The sequence below is a fragment of the Plecotus auritus genome, assembly GCF_963455305.1.
Source record: "Plecotus auritus genome assembly, chromosome: 4".
Classification (NCBI taxonomy): domain Eukaryota; kingdom Metazoa; phylum Chordata; class Mammalia; order Chiroptera; family Vespertilionidae; genus Plecotus; species Plecotus auritus.
This window is the reverse complement of record NC_137775.1, coordinates 29,928,783-29,944,557: the sequence shown is the minus strand read 5'-3', so window position 1 is coordinate 29,944,557 and position 15,775 is coordinate 29,928,783. Positions and strand designations below refer to the sequence as shown.

The 15,775-nt window shown below is 39.8% G+C and overlaps 1 protein-coding gene across 4 annotated transcripts in view; it reads right to left on the bottom strand.

Moving 5' to 3' along the window:
* The window catches only part of VTA1 (vesicle trafficking 1), a 47,098-nt gene extending 32,570 nt beyond the window's left edge, over window positions 1-14,528 (bottom strand). Inside the window, exons 1-3 of one of the 4 annotated variants that reach the window (XM_080663700.1) lie at window positions 14,360-14,519; window positions 12,735-12,845; window positions 1,825-1,969 (exon numbers count right to left, since the gene is read on the bottom strand). Coding sequence is in view for 1 of the 4 variants with exons in the window: in XM_080663697.1 (XP_080519823.1) it covers window positions 14,360-14,471 (112 nt within the window). In the remaining 3 variants the exon portion in view is untranslated. Of the gene's footprint in view, window positions 1-1,824; window positions 1,970-12,734; window positions 12,846-14,359 lie in introns of all 4 variants that reach the window. The other 3 variants (XM_080663699.1, XM_080663698.1, XM_080663697.1) reach the window with 3 other exon arrangements.
* Between the last annotated feature and the right edge of the window lie 1,247 nt (window positions 14,529-15,775).

The following is a 15,775-nucleotide window of genomic DNA, read 5'->3' as shown; positions in this document are numbered from 1 at the left end:
GTCTAGGGTTCATGCTACCATCTTCCACTTGATCTTATTATGCTTGTAATCATCTATGGACCTCCTTGTTCTTCCATCATAACCCCTATTCACACAGATAATACTTGTGGTAGAGACTGCTAACTGCCTTTTCACATCCATTCTTCCCATCTTCCTTACTAACAAGACCCCTACATTATTAGGGAGTTGTAATGTTCCCAGCCAAAATAGTACATTTCCCAGGGTTCCTCAAAGTAAACTATGGCCATGTAACTAAGATTAAAATCATTCAACCAGAAATTGTTGGGAGACTTCTGTAAAGTCACCTTAAAATGGAAAATGAGCCCTGACTGGCTTGGGTCAGTGGATAGAGCGTCGGCCTGCGGACTGAAGGGTCCCGGGTTCGATTCTGGTCAAGGGCATGTACCTTGGTTGCGGGCACATACCCAATAGGGAGTGTGCAGGAGGCAGCTGATCGATGTTTCTCTCTCATAGATGTTTCTAACTCTCTATCCCTTTCTCCCTTCCTCTCTGTAAAAAAAATCAATAAAATATATTTTTTTAAAAAAATAGAAAATGATATCAGGGTAAAGATCTGACTGACCCTCTCCCTATTTTCTTCTCTATTGCCTGGAATAAAAATGGGATGACTGAAACTCTAGAGATGTCTTGGACACAAGCAACCTTGGAAATGGTAACGTGCTGGTTTTAGATTTGAAATTGAATGTGATTCCCTAATGACTTCATGGAATTTGCATACTGGCACTGGATACGCCCAATTCCAAACTTTCTTTTAAATGAGGAAGTAAACTGTATTTTACTTATTTTTATTTTGGGTACCCTGTGATTAGAAAGCAAATCTAATTCTAATGCTTACCCAGTACCATGTTCTCAATTCTTACTGACCCTGACCTCCAGTAATTGTATCTACTCTCTCTTACATGCCAGTCATTCCATTAATAATTTACCATCACAAACTTCCAAAATCAGTACATCAATCACTCACTATAAACACAATATCCCTTTTTTCCAACATTCAACTATGCATCTTACAATAGGCTTCCTGTTCACTGGTGTCTCCCTACTTCTTCATGATAGTCTTCTCATCTTCAATGTCCTTCTACAACCAGCTTTGATTTTACATTATATTTTTCTAGAACATTACTATCCTATCTCCTCCTACCCCTGAATCTTTTTTTACATCCCTCTGGTAGAAACATGCTCATACATAAAGCCATCTATTTTTTCCCTCTATATCTACATGCAAACCGCAGAAACCACTGGCATATTAGCATCATTATAAAGATCATAATTATCAAATGAGTTTAGTAACTGCCTTCCCAATCTCCCAAATGACTATCTCAAAGAATTTGAATCTCATTAAAAACAAAATGACCCAAAACGACACACAGAAAATTTGAGAGATTATTTGTTATCTATATACAATATTGACCAACATGGTAGAACATGATAACATTGGTCTTGTACTCACATGAAATACAATACTGACAGTTTCATTTTCCAGGTCTTTCTCCTTATTTTCTAACCACAGTAGGGAATACTATGTGAATCCTACCATACAGAGTGTAGTTAGCTACTTGATAGACCAACTTTGGGGATAAATGGCTATTATACACAGGTAATGGCCCAGATCATATGAAATGAGGTTGATTCCTAGGTTCACCTTGGGTTTAGTGGCAATCATCTCAAAACTTAGCCATTAAGCAGACACGCAGAAAATTAATTCAGCATTTTCTTGCTACCTTGTACAAGAAATTTATTCCTATGTAAAAAGCACAATTTTCAGTTTCAGATTTATTACTCTTCACTTCTACTATTGCTTACAATAAAAATGGTGGAGTCAGTCTATCTGTCTAGCTCCTTTGAGGCAAAAATCAAATTATTCCCACTTCGCTATCACCAAAACCATGATCAACAAATATCAGCTTCTTGTCCTTTAAAGGTTAACCTCCATACAGATGGCTGATTCCTGAAATACAGTGTAATGACAATATAGTTTACTCGTTTTTCCAAATGCATTTTTTTCTTGGTTTACATGCATATTTAGTCTTTGCAATTACAAGAACATTATTATACAGTAACACTTTTAAATGAAGAAATGGATCATCTCAGAATCGGAAAGATTTAGGACAAAAATTGGGCTGCCTTTACATTTTTAAATATCTTATGTGGTTTACAAGTCTTACATACAGAAAATGTATCACAAGATGCATTCTGTAAATGTAATAAAAGTGAAAAGAACTTAAAATCTACTTATGAAAATTAATAAAGATCTTTTTGCCATAGGGATGGAAAAAAGGATCACATTCATATTCAAGACAAGTAGCTCATTGTAGCAGCAGCATGATGAAAAATTAATGTCTAATATGGAAATTACCTACTAAAACAGCATAAATGTGTAGCTAAAATCATGTATAAAGAAATATATTTGATTCATTTCATCAAGGAAATGTGTTTATTTTAATGAATAAATATTATTTGAAGATGAGTAATGAGGCATATTTGCAAGAGGATTAAATACTTTCCAACTCAATTTTAATTTCATGTGAGGCATCTGGCGACAAACATTTACTAATCCTGAAGGTATGTATAATTCAAAGTTCCATAAAATCTAAACATTAACATTCTAACACATCCTTGTTTATACGTGAGGGATATAAAAATATGAAATGCATGATAAAATGCACAAAAATCATACTTTAAAAGCAATTATGAAGAGTGATACTTGAATAGGTTCATAAATGTGGCACTCAAATAGGAATCATTATGGTATAGATTGATGTCTAAAGCAAATTTTATTCCAATAGAACTGAATATATTACACTATTTGTAAGTACATTGTAAATATTTGCTATATGGTCAGTATTACCTTTTGTGTAGGGACTTTTGAACCCATAACGAAAAATAAGTCAACAGCCCAATGAGATCAAACAATGAAAAAATCACAGAAATAGATGACATTAAAATACTAGGAAACAATTATAAAATATTTTAAAGGAAACCATGTATAAACTGAGGAGATAAATAGAACACACAAAGGAATATAAATGAAACTTCTAGAGATGAAAAATATAACATCTGAAGTAAAGTTTATTGGATAAGTTTAAACACCACAGAAGAAAAGATTAGTGAACTTCAGAATACAGCAATAGAAACTACTCAAAAAAAAAAAAAAAAAAAGGCAGGGAGAAAGGGATTGAAAACAAAAGAAAAGGAAAACTAGAGTCTCATTGAGGTGTGAGAAAATTATCAAGTGTTCTAATACATGTGTAATTGGATTCCCCACACCCCCCCAAAAAGGGTGGGAAAAGGTGGCAAAAAAAAAAAAAAAGTGCTGAAAGAAAAAAATAAATTGACAAAATAAAATCTTTATGCACCAAAATATCTTTAAAAAATAAAAATGAAATAAAAGTTTATTTCACACAATAGAACAGAATTCATTGTCAGCAAGCCTCATAAGAGATTATAAAGTTCTTGCCCAGCTGGTGTGGCTCAGTCGTTTACCATTGACCTGTGAACCAGGAGGTCATGGTTTGATTCCTGGTCAGGGCACATGTCCGAGTTGTGGGCTTGGTCCCCAGTGTGGGGTGTGCAGGAGGCAGTTGATCACTGGTTCTCTCTCATCACTGATGTTTCTCTCTCTCTCTCTCCCTTCCTCTCTAAACTATCTATCCTATTTAATAAAAGAGTAATATGCAAATTAACCCTCACTCTACCACACCCACCAGCCACGCCCACCAGCCAATCAGAGAGAATATGCAAATAAACCCAACCAAGATGGCTACGGCCACAGAGAGCAGGAGGGAGGCTTGGGTTTCCCTGGCGATGGAGTAAGCCAAGCTTTCCGCCTGCCCTTGCCAGCCTAGGCCTCCACTCAAGGCTACAAAGTTTCAATGATAGAAGATCAATAAACCCAAACAGAAATGGCGGCAGCCACGGAGCTGGAAAGAGCAGGAGGCTAGTGTTGCCCCCGGTGATGGAGGAAGCCAAGCTTTCCGCACACCCTGGCCGCCCCAGGCCTCCACTTAAGGCTACAAAGTTTCAATTATAGAAGATACATAAATCCCCCCAAAAAAGGCTGCCGCCATGGAGCAAGCAGAAGGCTTGGCTCTGCTCCAGGCCACAAAGTTTCAATTGTAGAAGATAAATATACCCCAGATACCAGAGCCTCTGCTTGGGTCACCAGGGGGCGTGGCCGGCCTGCAAACCACCACAGGCCCCTCGCCCAGGCTGCCCCATGCCCCAAGGGAACCCCCACCCTGATCTGGGACATCCTTCTGGGCAAACCAGCTGGCCCCCACCCATGCACCAGGCCTCTATCCTATCTAATAAAAGAGTAATATGCAGATTGACCATCACTCCAACACACAAGATGGCTGCCCCCATGTGGTCAAAGATCCTGCCCCCATGTGGACATAAGATGGCCACCACAAGATGGCCAGCAGGGAAGGGCAGTTGGGAGGGACCAGGCCTTAAAGGGAGGGCAGTTGTGGACGATCAGGTCAGCAGGGGAGGGCAATTGGGAGGGACCAGGCCTGCAAGGGAGGGCAGTTGGGGGCGATCAAGCCTGCAGGGAAAGGCAGTTAGGAGGGACCCAGGCCTGCAGGGGAGAGAGTTAGGGGTGACCAGGCCTGCAGGGGAGGGCAGTTAGGGGTGACCAGGCTGGCAGGGGAGGGCAGTTAGGGGTGACCAGGCTGGCAGGGGAGCAGTTAGGCATCAATCAGGCTGGCAGGGGAGTGGTTAGGGTGTGATCAGGTTGGCAGGCAGAAACGGTTAGGAGCAATCAGGAAGGTATGCAGGCAAGCAGTTGGGAGCCAGCAGTCCTGGATTGTGAGGCCCAGTGGGATCAGGCCTAAACGGGCAGTCGGACATCCCTCGAGGGGTCCCAGATTGGAGAGGGTGCAGGCTGGGCTGAGGGACACACACACCCTCATGCACGAATTTCGTGCACCGGGCCTCTAGTCTATCTATAAAGAGGTAATATGCAAATTAGCCAGGTACCGTAACAGTCACGACTGGCTCAGGAGGAGGCTGTGCATGCAGATGGGTGGGAGGGGACTGTGTGTACAGTGAGGCAAGCCATGGATGGCTCAGGCCTGGAGCAGACACACACACGGGGGGGCCCGCCCCAGCTGCTGTGGCTGGAGCGGGCCCGGAGCAGACACACCGCGGCACGCCAGCAGTCCCGCCTCTGCGTGTGAGCTGCAGAGGAAACACCTTTTCTGACCGCTCATTGGCTAAGCTCCCTGTACACCACTTGCAGTGTTCTTGGTAACTTGGATAATAAGAATCCAAGAAGGTGATCTAGGGTTTTTCCACCTCACTCCTGGAGGAAAAAAATGAAGCTTCAATGCTGGAGGGGCTAAGAAATGTCACATCCTGCCCTAGCCGGTTTGGCTCAGTGGATAGAGCCTCGGCCTGCGGACTGCAGAGTCTGGGTTTGATTCTGAGCAAGGGCACGTACCTAGGTTGTAGGCTCCTCCCTGGCCAGGGCCCAGGTCAGGGCTCATGCAGGAAGCAACCAATCGAAGTGTCCCTCTCACATTCATGTTTCTTTCTGTCTTTCCCTCTCTCTTCCACATTCTCTAAAAATCAATGGAAGAATATCCTCAGGTGAGCATAAAAAAGGAAGGAAGGAAGGAAGGAAGGAAGGAAGGAAGGAAGGAAGGAAGGAAGGAAGGAAAGAAGGAAGGAAAAGGAAAAGGAAAGAAAAGAAAAGAAAAGAAAAGAAGAGAAAAGAAAGAAATGTCATATCCTATGAAAGAGACATCTTGAAAATGCCTAAAGAAAAGTCATCATTTTTTTTGTGGTGAAGGGACTGGAGTCCACATTGATGAAAACACCTTGGCGGCTGTGGTGGCTGGCAGTGACAGCAGCAGTGGGGTGATGAGGATGGCACCTTCCCCTGATCATCCCGGTCACCTCCTGCAGAGGGAGGCCAGACTGCAGCTTAGGCCCACTCCCCATGATAGGACATCCCCTGAGGACTCCCAGACTGTGAGAGGGGGCAGGCTGGACTGAGGGACCCCCCCACCACAGTGCACGAATTTCGTGCACCAGGCCTCTAGTGTATATATATCCTATATAATAAAACCCTAATATGCAAAAAGACCGAACAGTGGAATGACCGGTTGCTATGGCATGCACTGACCAACAGGGGGCAGACGCTAAATGCAGGAGCTGCCCCCTGGTGGTGGGGAGCGCCACTCAGCCAGAAGCTGGGCTCATGGCTGGTGAGCACAGCAGTGATGCCAGGAGCCTTTCCCGCCTCCACAGCAGCGCTAAGGACCCCTCGGGGGATGTCCGCTTGCCAGAGGGTGCAGGCTGGGCTGAGGGACCCCTTCCACCAGTGTACAAATGTCATGCACTGGGCCTCTAGTATATATATAAAGCTCTTCCAAACAAAAGAAGATGACAACCAGATTTAAAACTTGGGTCTATGCAAAACAATGAAGAGAGCTGAAAATGGTAATTATGGAGAAAATATTTTAAAAAATTATCTCATTTTATACATTTCTTTAAGACAAGTTTAAAAAATAAGCGTCTTTTAGATTTTGTGTCATATGTATAAATAAAAATTATGTCAACCGAAACCAAAGAACAGGAGAGGAGAAAACAAAGTTCTTAACTTTATATGTGAGATGGTATATTACATGACAGTAGGCTGTGATAAGATATTGTAAACATTAGAGCAACTACTAAAAAGAAAATAAAGAATATCTAACAATCCCACAGTGGAAGTACAATGGAATCCAAGTGCTTCCAAAGAGAAATAATAACTAACAGAGGTAAAAAACAAAAGCCATTTTAAAAACAAAAGACCTTGCCAAGTCACAGAAAAACGATACATTGAATGAAAGCAGAAAAATATCAAACATTGAACCTTTTATATATAAACCTGTGCTGCTCAAGAGTATGTAAGCTTTCACTGTGAACAATCAAACACAACTGACATAAAAAAATGAATCTTACCAAAACTGCATGAGTACCAAAAGAAAAGAAAATGATAGGTAAGGTCAAGTTACTTAATTCCACTGACCCTGCCCCTTCAATTTTAGGGACAGGTTCAAAGAACCTAATGATGACATGATTTACTTTACTCAAAAAGGAGTAATTATTAAAATGACTATTTTTACAAAATAAAATTCATGTTTGTATATGTTTGCAAGAACAAACATAAGCTAAAAGAATGAAATGCTAGCGGATAAATCAATGGTCCAGCTTTCTGTGTATTTTTTGTAAATTATTAACCTGTTATTGCTATAGTAAAGAATCCTTAGTTGGCTAATACAAAAAAAAGTACTTAGATAACAGGACTCTGGGTTCTGTTTAATCTTACAGATTTAGAAATTAACAAAAAAAAAAAACAGCTTATTTTTATTGGCTTAGTTAAGCTTGTCTGACTGGCTTTAGAAAACCCAGTTTCTGTGTGATTAACAACAATAAAAATAGGCAACTAATTATTAATCTTAATATCCATGTGGCTTAACACCATCAATACAGAAATCCATTATTAGTTAGCCTTTATTTTAACAAAACTATAATTTTTCACTTGTTGTCCAGAATTGAAATAACCATACATATTTACAACTTCCTGAAAACTGGATTTACTTTTTCTATGATCGTATAAATAAATGGCTCTTAAAGAACATTTATACAAGGTCAGGGAAAGCCTTGTACAACGTCACCCCCTAGAGGAAACTTTTACAAACCAAACTTGAAACTTCATATGTTTAGTTAATTAAGCAAATTTAAAAGAAATATTTTTGGGTTTAGCTTTATCTACAACAGCAAACCTGACAGAATAAAAATATTTATAATATAGTGTCCGCGTTTAATGGGGACTCAAAATTTTTCTGGCTTCATTAAAAAAGAGAGGTATATAGAGCTCAAACCTGTCCTTCATTATTTTTGTTTGCTCTAAGACCATAGAAAAGTATCCTTTCACACATTTTAAAGTTAACATCTACTTTTTATCAGATGTTTAAATAGGTACAAAATGTGTAACTACTATACTACATTGAGTGGCCAGATTATTATGATTTCTGAACGCATAATAATCCGGCCACTCGAGAGAGAGAGAGAGAGAGAGAGAGAGAGAGAGAGAGAGAGAGAGGGAGAGGGAGAGAGAGAGAGTTGTGTGTGTGCATGTGTGTGTATTAAAGGCCCAGTGCATGAATTTGTGCATGGGTGGGGTCCAGCCAGCCTGGCCAGAGGCGGTTGGCCGGCCTGCATGCTGGTCGAACTCCTGGTCAAGGGGACAATTTGCCTATTAGCCTTTTATTATGTAAGATATACACTGGCCAGATTATTATGCGTTCAGAGATCATAATAATCTGGCCACTCAGAGTACATTAAATATTGAAATCTAAAAATTATACTTTTTCATCTGAAAATATAGCAAATTGGTATCTATCACAATCTATTTTAAAACACAAAAAGCTCTTTTTTAAGTCACAAATAATACACTGTTGTATTTCATTTTAACTCATCTTTCCATTTACTTATCCTTATAAAATTTTATTATAAAAAAATATTTATGGCCCTGGCCAACTGAGTGTCTTCCCATGAACCAAAAGGTTGCTGGTTCAATTCCTGATCAGGGCACATGCCCTGGTTTTGGGTTCGATCCCCAGTAAAAGACCTGCAGGAGGCAAAACAGATCCATATTCGGCTTTCACACTGTTTCTGTTTCTCTCTCTCTCCCTTCAAAAATAAATAAATTAATTAAATAAACACAATTAAAAAAATATATGTATATGTTTATATGCTCACAATTCCTAACCTGCTTATCATACTTCTCCGCAAAGTGTATAAAAGCTAAAATTTAAATTAATCAAAATTTCCTGTGAGATAAGGTGCTAGGTGTTAAAATTTTCATTTTGGAATTTAGTTTTTATATTAAAATGCGCAATTGACCAAACATTAATTTTATATATCTTAATAATCATCTATACTAACAAAAGGGTAATATGCTAATTAGACTGAACATCTTCTGGATGTCCTTCCAGACAAAGCCACAGTGGTGGGGGCTGGGGCTGAGGCAGAGGCGGTTAGGAGCAATCAGGCCGGCAGGGGAGGGCAGTTGGGGACGATCAGGCTGGCAGTAGAGGGCAGTTGGGGGTGATCAGGTGGGCGGGGGAGGGCAGTTAGGGGGTGATCAGGCCAGAGGGGGAGGGCAGTTAGGGGGTGATCAGGCCGGCAGGAGGGAGCAGTTTGGGGGCGATCAGGCCGACAGGCAGAGGCAGTTAGGGGCGATCAGGCAGGCAGGCAGGCAGGCAGGCAGGCAGGCAGGCGAGTGGTTAGGAGCCAGCCGTCCTAGATTGTGAGAGGGATGTCCGACTGCCCATTTAGGCCCAATCCCACAGGCAGTTGAACATCCCCCGAGGGGGTCCCAGATTGGAGAGGGTGCAGGCCAGGCTGATGGACCCCCCCCTCCCATGCACAAATTTTGTGCACTGGGCCTCTAGTTATATATAAAAGCTAAATTTTATTAGAAATGCATCTTATGCCCTAGCCAATGTGGTTCAGTGGATAGAGCATCAGCCTGTGGACCAAAGGGTCCCGGGTTCAATTCTAGTCAAGGGCACATACCTTGGTTGCAGGCTCCTCCCCAGCCCAAGCCCTAGTCAGGGCTCATGCAGGAGGCAACCAATTGATGTGTTTCTCTCACAATGATGTTTCTCTCTCTACATCCCTCTCTCTTCTACTCTTCCTAAAAATCAATGGAAAAATATCCTTGGGTGAGGATTAACAAAAAACAAACAAAAGAAATGCATCTTATAATGAGTTAAAATGCATTATCTATGAACCAATATGATTTGTCATAATGAACCATATTAGAGTATTGGTTCTGTTTCCACTTTCATTTTTATGAATGTAACATGCGAGAAAATTCATTCACATAAAGCAGCAGATGAGCGTGAAAGTTTTGTCATAGCAAACCACTGAATTCTTTAAATTCCTTTTGAGTATGGACTAAAAATCTTGTAATCACCTATCACCAAGTATTTTTAATAATCTCTTGGCTGACATTTCAATCAAGTCTCCCTCAAAATTTGTTTTAAAACTAGAAAAGAATTTGTCACCCCATCAGTAAAGTTAATCATTTTCTCAATTCCCAGGAAGCATATAAAAAAGATCTTACAAAGATTCATCTTTTTTTTTTTTTTCTTTCAGTGAGAGGCTTCTTGTTTATCCTAGACAGACACAGGATTGTGAAAACTGAAATACCATTTATTTCAACATCCTCTGGCAAATAAATAAGTTAGCTTATCACTTGTTTTAAATTATTTCTGAAAAAAAAGCAGAACATCCCAGAGTTGAAGATATAGCTATTTAGTTCAAAGAGAATGTCTACCTTATTACATAAAAGGCAAAACCTGATACTAATGCCAAACCAATCAGCCAATGAGGTTTACTTTTTCAGAAAAATATGACTTAATTTTCCAATTTGAATAAATATGTTAACCTATGTCCCCATATGCTTCATGTCATCTGAATTCCAACTCTAAAATTTTGATAAGCCACAAACCCCTAGATGAGCTTGTCACTTGAATGAAAAAGGCAATGGCCCCTTAAACATTTCTCTTTTGCCCCTTTTCTCCCTTATCTTAGGAATGATATTCTTTAATAATGAAGAGACAATGAAAAGGTAAGGTCATTTCATAAAAACTCTTTACCATTTTGGGAATTCAACACACGGCAATACAGGCTAATTTTTTTGTTTGTTTGTTTGTTTGTTTGTTTGTGTGTGTGTATTTATTTATTTATTTATTTGTTTGTTTGTTTGTTTGTTTGCCTGAACAGATTATGTGTATAAGAGAACTTTCCAGTGTGGTCCTTCCATGTCTTTGTCCCCACCCCTGTTGCATAGGACCTTGGTCCCAAACTGTCCCTCCGTACCCCTCTGGATAAAATCCAAAATGATCAAACAAAAGCTGCTAATCTCTAAGAATAATTCCCCCATCTTCTGAGATTCATCTTGGCAAACTTCAGGTGACTTCCCCATTTCCTTTATAAAACATAGCACCCTCTTTCCCCAAATTAGAATGCTCCTTGACATCTTCTCACACCAGCATTTTGAATAAAAGGTTATTCTTTACTCTGACTGATTTTCTTCCACATGACACAGGAAAAGACAGGAAGCTCTACCTAATACCTTAATTAATGGAGGTTTCACTAATACTAGTAATTTAAATTTTTCTTTTTTTCTGGAACCTGGAGGTTAAAAATACTCATGATTCATAATAGTATGTCTTTCTTCTTTAAACTAGGAGAATGGCAATTGTGAACAGGATGTGGAAAAAAGAGAAAGCAGCATACTGCATTGCTACTGTAGCCAAAGGAGTCTTGTAAGGAAAGGAACAGGCAAGTTGAGAATTGGGAAAAGGACTCCTGTAGAATTATTTACACACAGAAGTTTGAAAAGTACTGGTTTAGCATGCCTAGAGCACAAGTTGTTATGTACCCACAATACAGCAGCTACAGGAATTATCAGACAGCATATATGAATATAAATATATTTAAAACATTTAAAGAAATAAGAATGTTTAAGAAATTTAGTAGCAAAAGATTAACAGAAATGGGTAGGTCAATTTGAAAAGAAAAGATAACAGAAGATCTAGAAATAAAAAAGTAAAGTAGAAACACAATACTTGGCTTATACAACAGGATACCTATATGAAGATGACCACAGACCTTAAGAAATTACAAAATTACACCAAATGTAGCTCAGAGAGACAAAGGGATGCAAACTCTGAAAGCATTAAGAAGGAAATAAAGAAGGAAAGTGCAACACATGTCTAATAAAAATTTCAGTACAAAATAGAGAAAATAGATAAAGAATAATATGCCAAAGTCCCAAACAAGGTACTACTTACACAAAAGGAAACCAAGGACTAGAAAATCAGAATACAAATCATAGGGAAGAAGGTGGTAAATTGGCTATTATTTTAAAATTAAGAACTTTTGAACATCAAAGGACTTATAGAATGAAAAATCAACCTATGAACTCAGAGAAGACATTTGCAATGCATACAACAAAGGAAAAGTATCTAGATTATTTAGACATATGGTGAAATAGAATGGTCAAAAGCAATAAATATTTCAATAGGAAATCACAAATGATTAACATATGAAAAGATGCTCAATCTCATTAAGATTCAATGAATTGCAAATTTTGCTCCAATGACACACCATTTCATGTCCACCAGATTGTCAATTTAAAAGTCTAATAACATCAAACATGGTGGGTACATTAATGTTCAGTTTATTATTCCTTAAATTGTACACACCCACTATATATGTTCTTTAATACGCATATATTTCACTAAAAAGTATTTTTAAGTTCGATTTAGCAATAAAAACGTTTGTTCATGACCCTGCTGAGAGCAGTTTCAGTGACATAATGGGCATGAAAACCAGATTTCAATGGGCTGAAAAGATTCTATGGGATAAGGTTGTAAAAACAACTACAGGCAGTTATTTCAAGCTAGGCTTTAAGGTTGGGCACACAGGACAGCAACTTTAGGGGAATGTCATAGTGAGAATTTCTTTTATTTTTTATATGAAGGCAACTGGGTTAGTTTAGAAAGAAATGGCGAGAGGGAGAGGATGACACAGGAAATAAAGGGTCCCTGGGTAGTCACAAAGGCATACAATACAGAGCCCATGAATAGGGATTAGTTTTAGACATGAACAATAGCTCCTATTTCATTGTTGTAAGCGATTACCTTTGTCCACATCACATCATTTTTCTCCTCACTCTAACCACTCCAGTTACAATGGCTTTCTGATCCTCCTTCAACAGCCCTCCCTCAGGACTTTTGTACATGTTATTCCCTCTATGGAGAAAAGAGAATACTGTTTGCCAGATGAAGCAAAGCCTGTTTTTCATTCAAGTCTTTGCTCAGATATGAACTCACTGAAGCAGTTAACAGACCACTTTGAAAGTGAAATTTCTTCCACACTCCCTACCACCTTGCTCCTGGTGCTCGTATTCTCTTCCCCTGCTTTATTTTTCTCCATAACCTTCTAAATGTCTACATAATATACTCTTCATATTGTTTAATCTCTCCACCCCATTGCATGTAAACTCCATGAATGCGGGGAACTGTAGCCACAGTGCCTGGTAATGCTTGACATAGGCACAAGCTCAATAAATACATGCTGGATGAGTGATTAATGGTCCTTGCTTGAGGAACTGAATAACAAGTACAACTGAAATAATACTGTAAGATTTGAACAAAATGAGGCAAAGCCTAGAGAGTATTCAACTTACTGACCACAGAATAGGTGACATTTGGGTTAGATTTTTAATCATTTGAAATTTGCCAAGTGGAGAAAAAAGGCAGATGTTCCCAGGTGAAGAACATGGAGATCTGAAAGGGCCTTGCACATGTGAGAAATGAAAATGGGATCACCTGGAGTACAGCAGGGTGACAGAGGATCAGATTTTAGCTAACTTTAGCAACATTCACAACAGAGGACACCTTATGTGGAGCTTAACTCTAAAAATCCTTTTCAAAAGATTTACGGTTTCCAGGTTACTTATTTGCAATACAGTTGGAATATGGAATATAAAATAAAATTGACATAACACTACTAGAACACTCTCTTCACTGCGAAGGAAAAATGTTTGAACAATTTTAATCCGTGCTTCCTTCGCATCGACTGTAGATTATAAGTATTGACCATCAACCAAAGTGAGAATATTGCTACCAAATGTCTAAATCGCAGTATTAAGACGAAAAATTCTCACTGGTGGGAGAGCAGTTTAGACACAGAAGTGGAAATGGTAAAATCAAAATGCTTGTTTTGTAGCAGATACTCTCCATTTAACCATGTATGACTTTTTGAACTGGTTTGCATTTGTCATAATTAACCTTCACTTATTACTGTTTACAAAATTAGTCTGTATTCCTTTTGTCCACATCACTGTCTTTGGGACACTCGCCACTTCAATACTTCAATTCCATTACTCAGCTACCCAGGTTATATTTCAGGTTTCCCTGGTGGAGATCAGAGGCTTGTGTGTGTGCACACACAAAAAATACAAACAAAAACACCTTAGGTCAGTCTGTTTCAGTGTTCATGAGGCCATGTAGTCAGTTTAGGAATATTTAAGCCTAAAACAGGAGAGACGGTGGATACCACGGTGCTTTTGGAGTTTTGCCTTCCCAGGACCTGCAGGGGGGCAGAGCAAAGGTCGGGACCTTTAGAAGGTGGGGGGGGCGGGGGGGGGGCACAGGTTAGAAATCAAGTCCAAAGCCAGGAGGCGGGGCCTGCCCCTCGAACCAAACAGAGGTGTGTGGGCCCCGGGTGGGAAGGAAGGCCGCGGCGACTCGGAAAAACTCACAGTAATAGGCTACCACGGGATCCCGCTTGTCATGCTCCTGAGCCGTCCTCAGATGATGCTGTATGCTCTTAAACTGTGGGGGCAGCGGAGGCAGCGGGGCCAGCGCAGCCATCTCTACGCCAAGACTTACCACTTCCTACTCGCGCGCCACCGGTACTTCCGCTTCCGCTGGGAGGTCACGCGCAAGACCGCGCACGGCAAATCCCGCCCACTCTCCCGTTGCTAAGCAACAGCAAGTCAACTACGGATTTCCAGCAGGAACAATCTCAGTGTGCTTGGCTCATGATGAAGTCTGAGAGACAGCAGCGCTCTCTCCTGGTAGGAAGGAGGAGAATTTTTGTCATGTTTTAACTTTTGTTGGGGGTGGTGGTGGTCACAGGCCCCATCACCCCTTTTATGGCAGAAGGAAGGATAGAAAGGGAAAAAAACAAAACAAAAAACAAAATAATGTTTGTTGACTGGAAAAAAAGGATAAAGGCGTGAATTGCCCTTGGCATAATTCAGGAATTATCCCTTCCAAGTCCTCAGATCGTATTAGTAGTGTCCATAGAAGCTTTTTTTGATCTTAGAAACTGTACATTCAATTCTTGGTTAAGATGAGAGATGATGTGTTTAAATTTTTAAATTACTTTCTTCCATATTGACACATTGGTAAAGTAACCAACAGTTTTCCCTTCTGAATTGGATAGTGTATACTTCAGTGAATGAATAATCGGTAAATCATTTATTTTTGGAAAATGATGAACAATTTGCAAAGTATTGGGATATTCATTACTTGTCAATGTACAGAGAAGGTGTCCTGGTATACTTCTTCCTCAATGCTACTGACTCATAACCGTGTAGGCATCAACTTTCCCTCCTACCATCAGTGACTTCAGTTCTGTTTTCTTTCCTCTCTGTCCCATATAATCATCTTTCACTTTATTTACCTCCATGAATAACCTTTAATTATTTATTTTATCTTAGTCCACATTTTTGAGAGTTCATCTGAAAACTATTTTCATTGAAATCACACCATTTCCAAGAAACAAGATCTCACGCTCTGAAAATTTCCTCTGTCTACTCTTCTCTAATCAACACTAAACTGACCCCAACCCCTGAAGAAGCTTCTCTATGTCCTTATATTACCCCCACTTCACATCCTTTGTCTGTTCTTCATTGCAGAGTCCACCACCTTATTATGGGTCTGGTTTTTTTTTCACCCAGAAAGAAACTGAGTTCTTTATTCTCCCCCAATCTCAGCAACATGCTTAATGCCACTTGAGGGTGAATTTGCTATGAACTGAATATTTGTGCCCATCACCACCAAATTCATATGTTGAAACTTAATGCCCAATGTGATGGTATTAGGATGTGGGACCTTTGGGAGGTGATACATTTCTGTTGTTTATAAGCTATGCAGACTGTGGTCTTTTG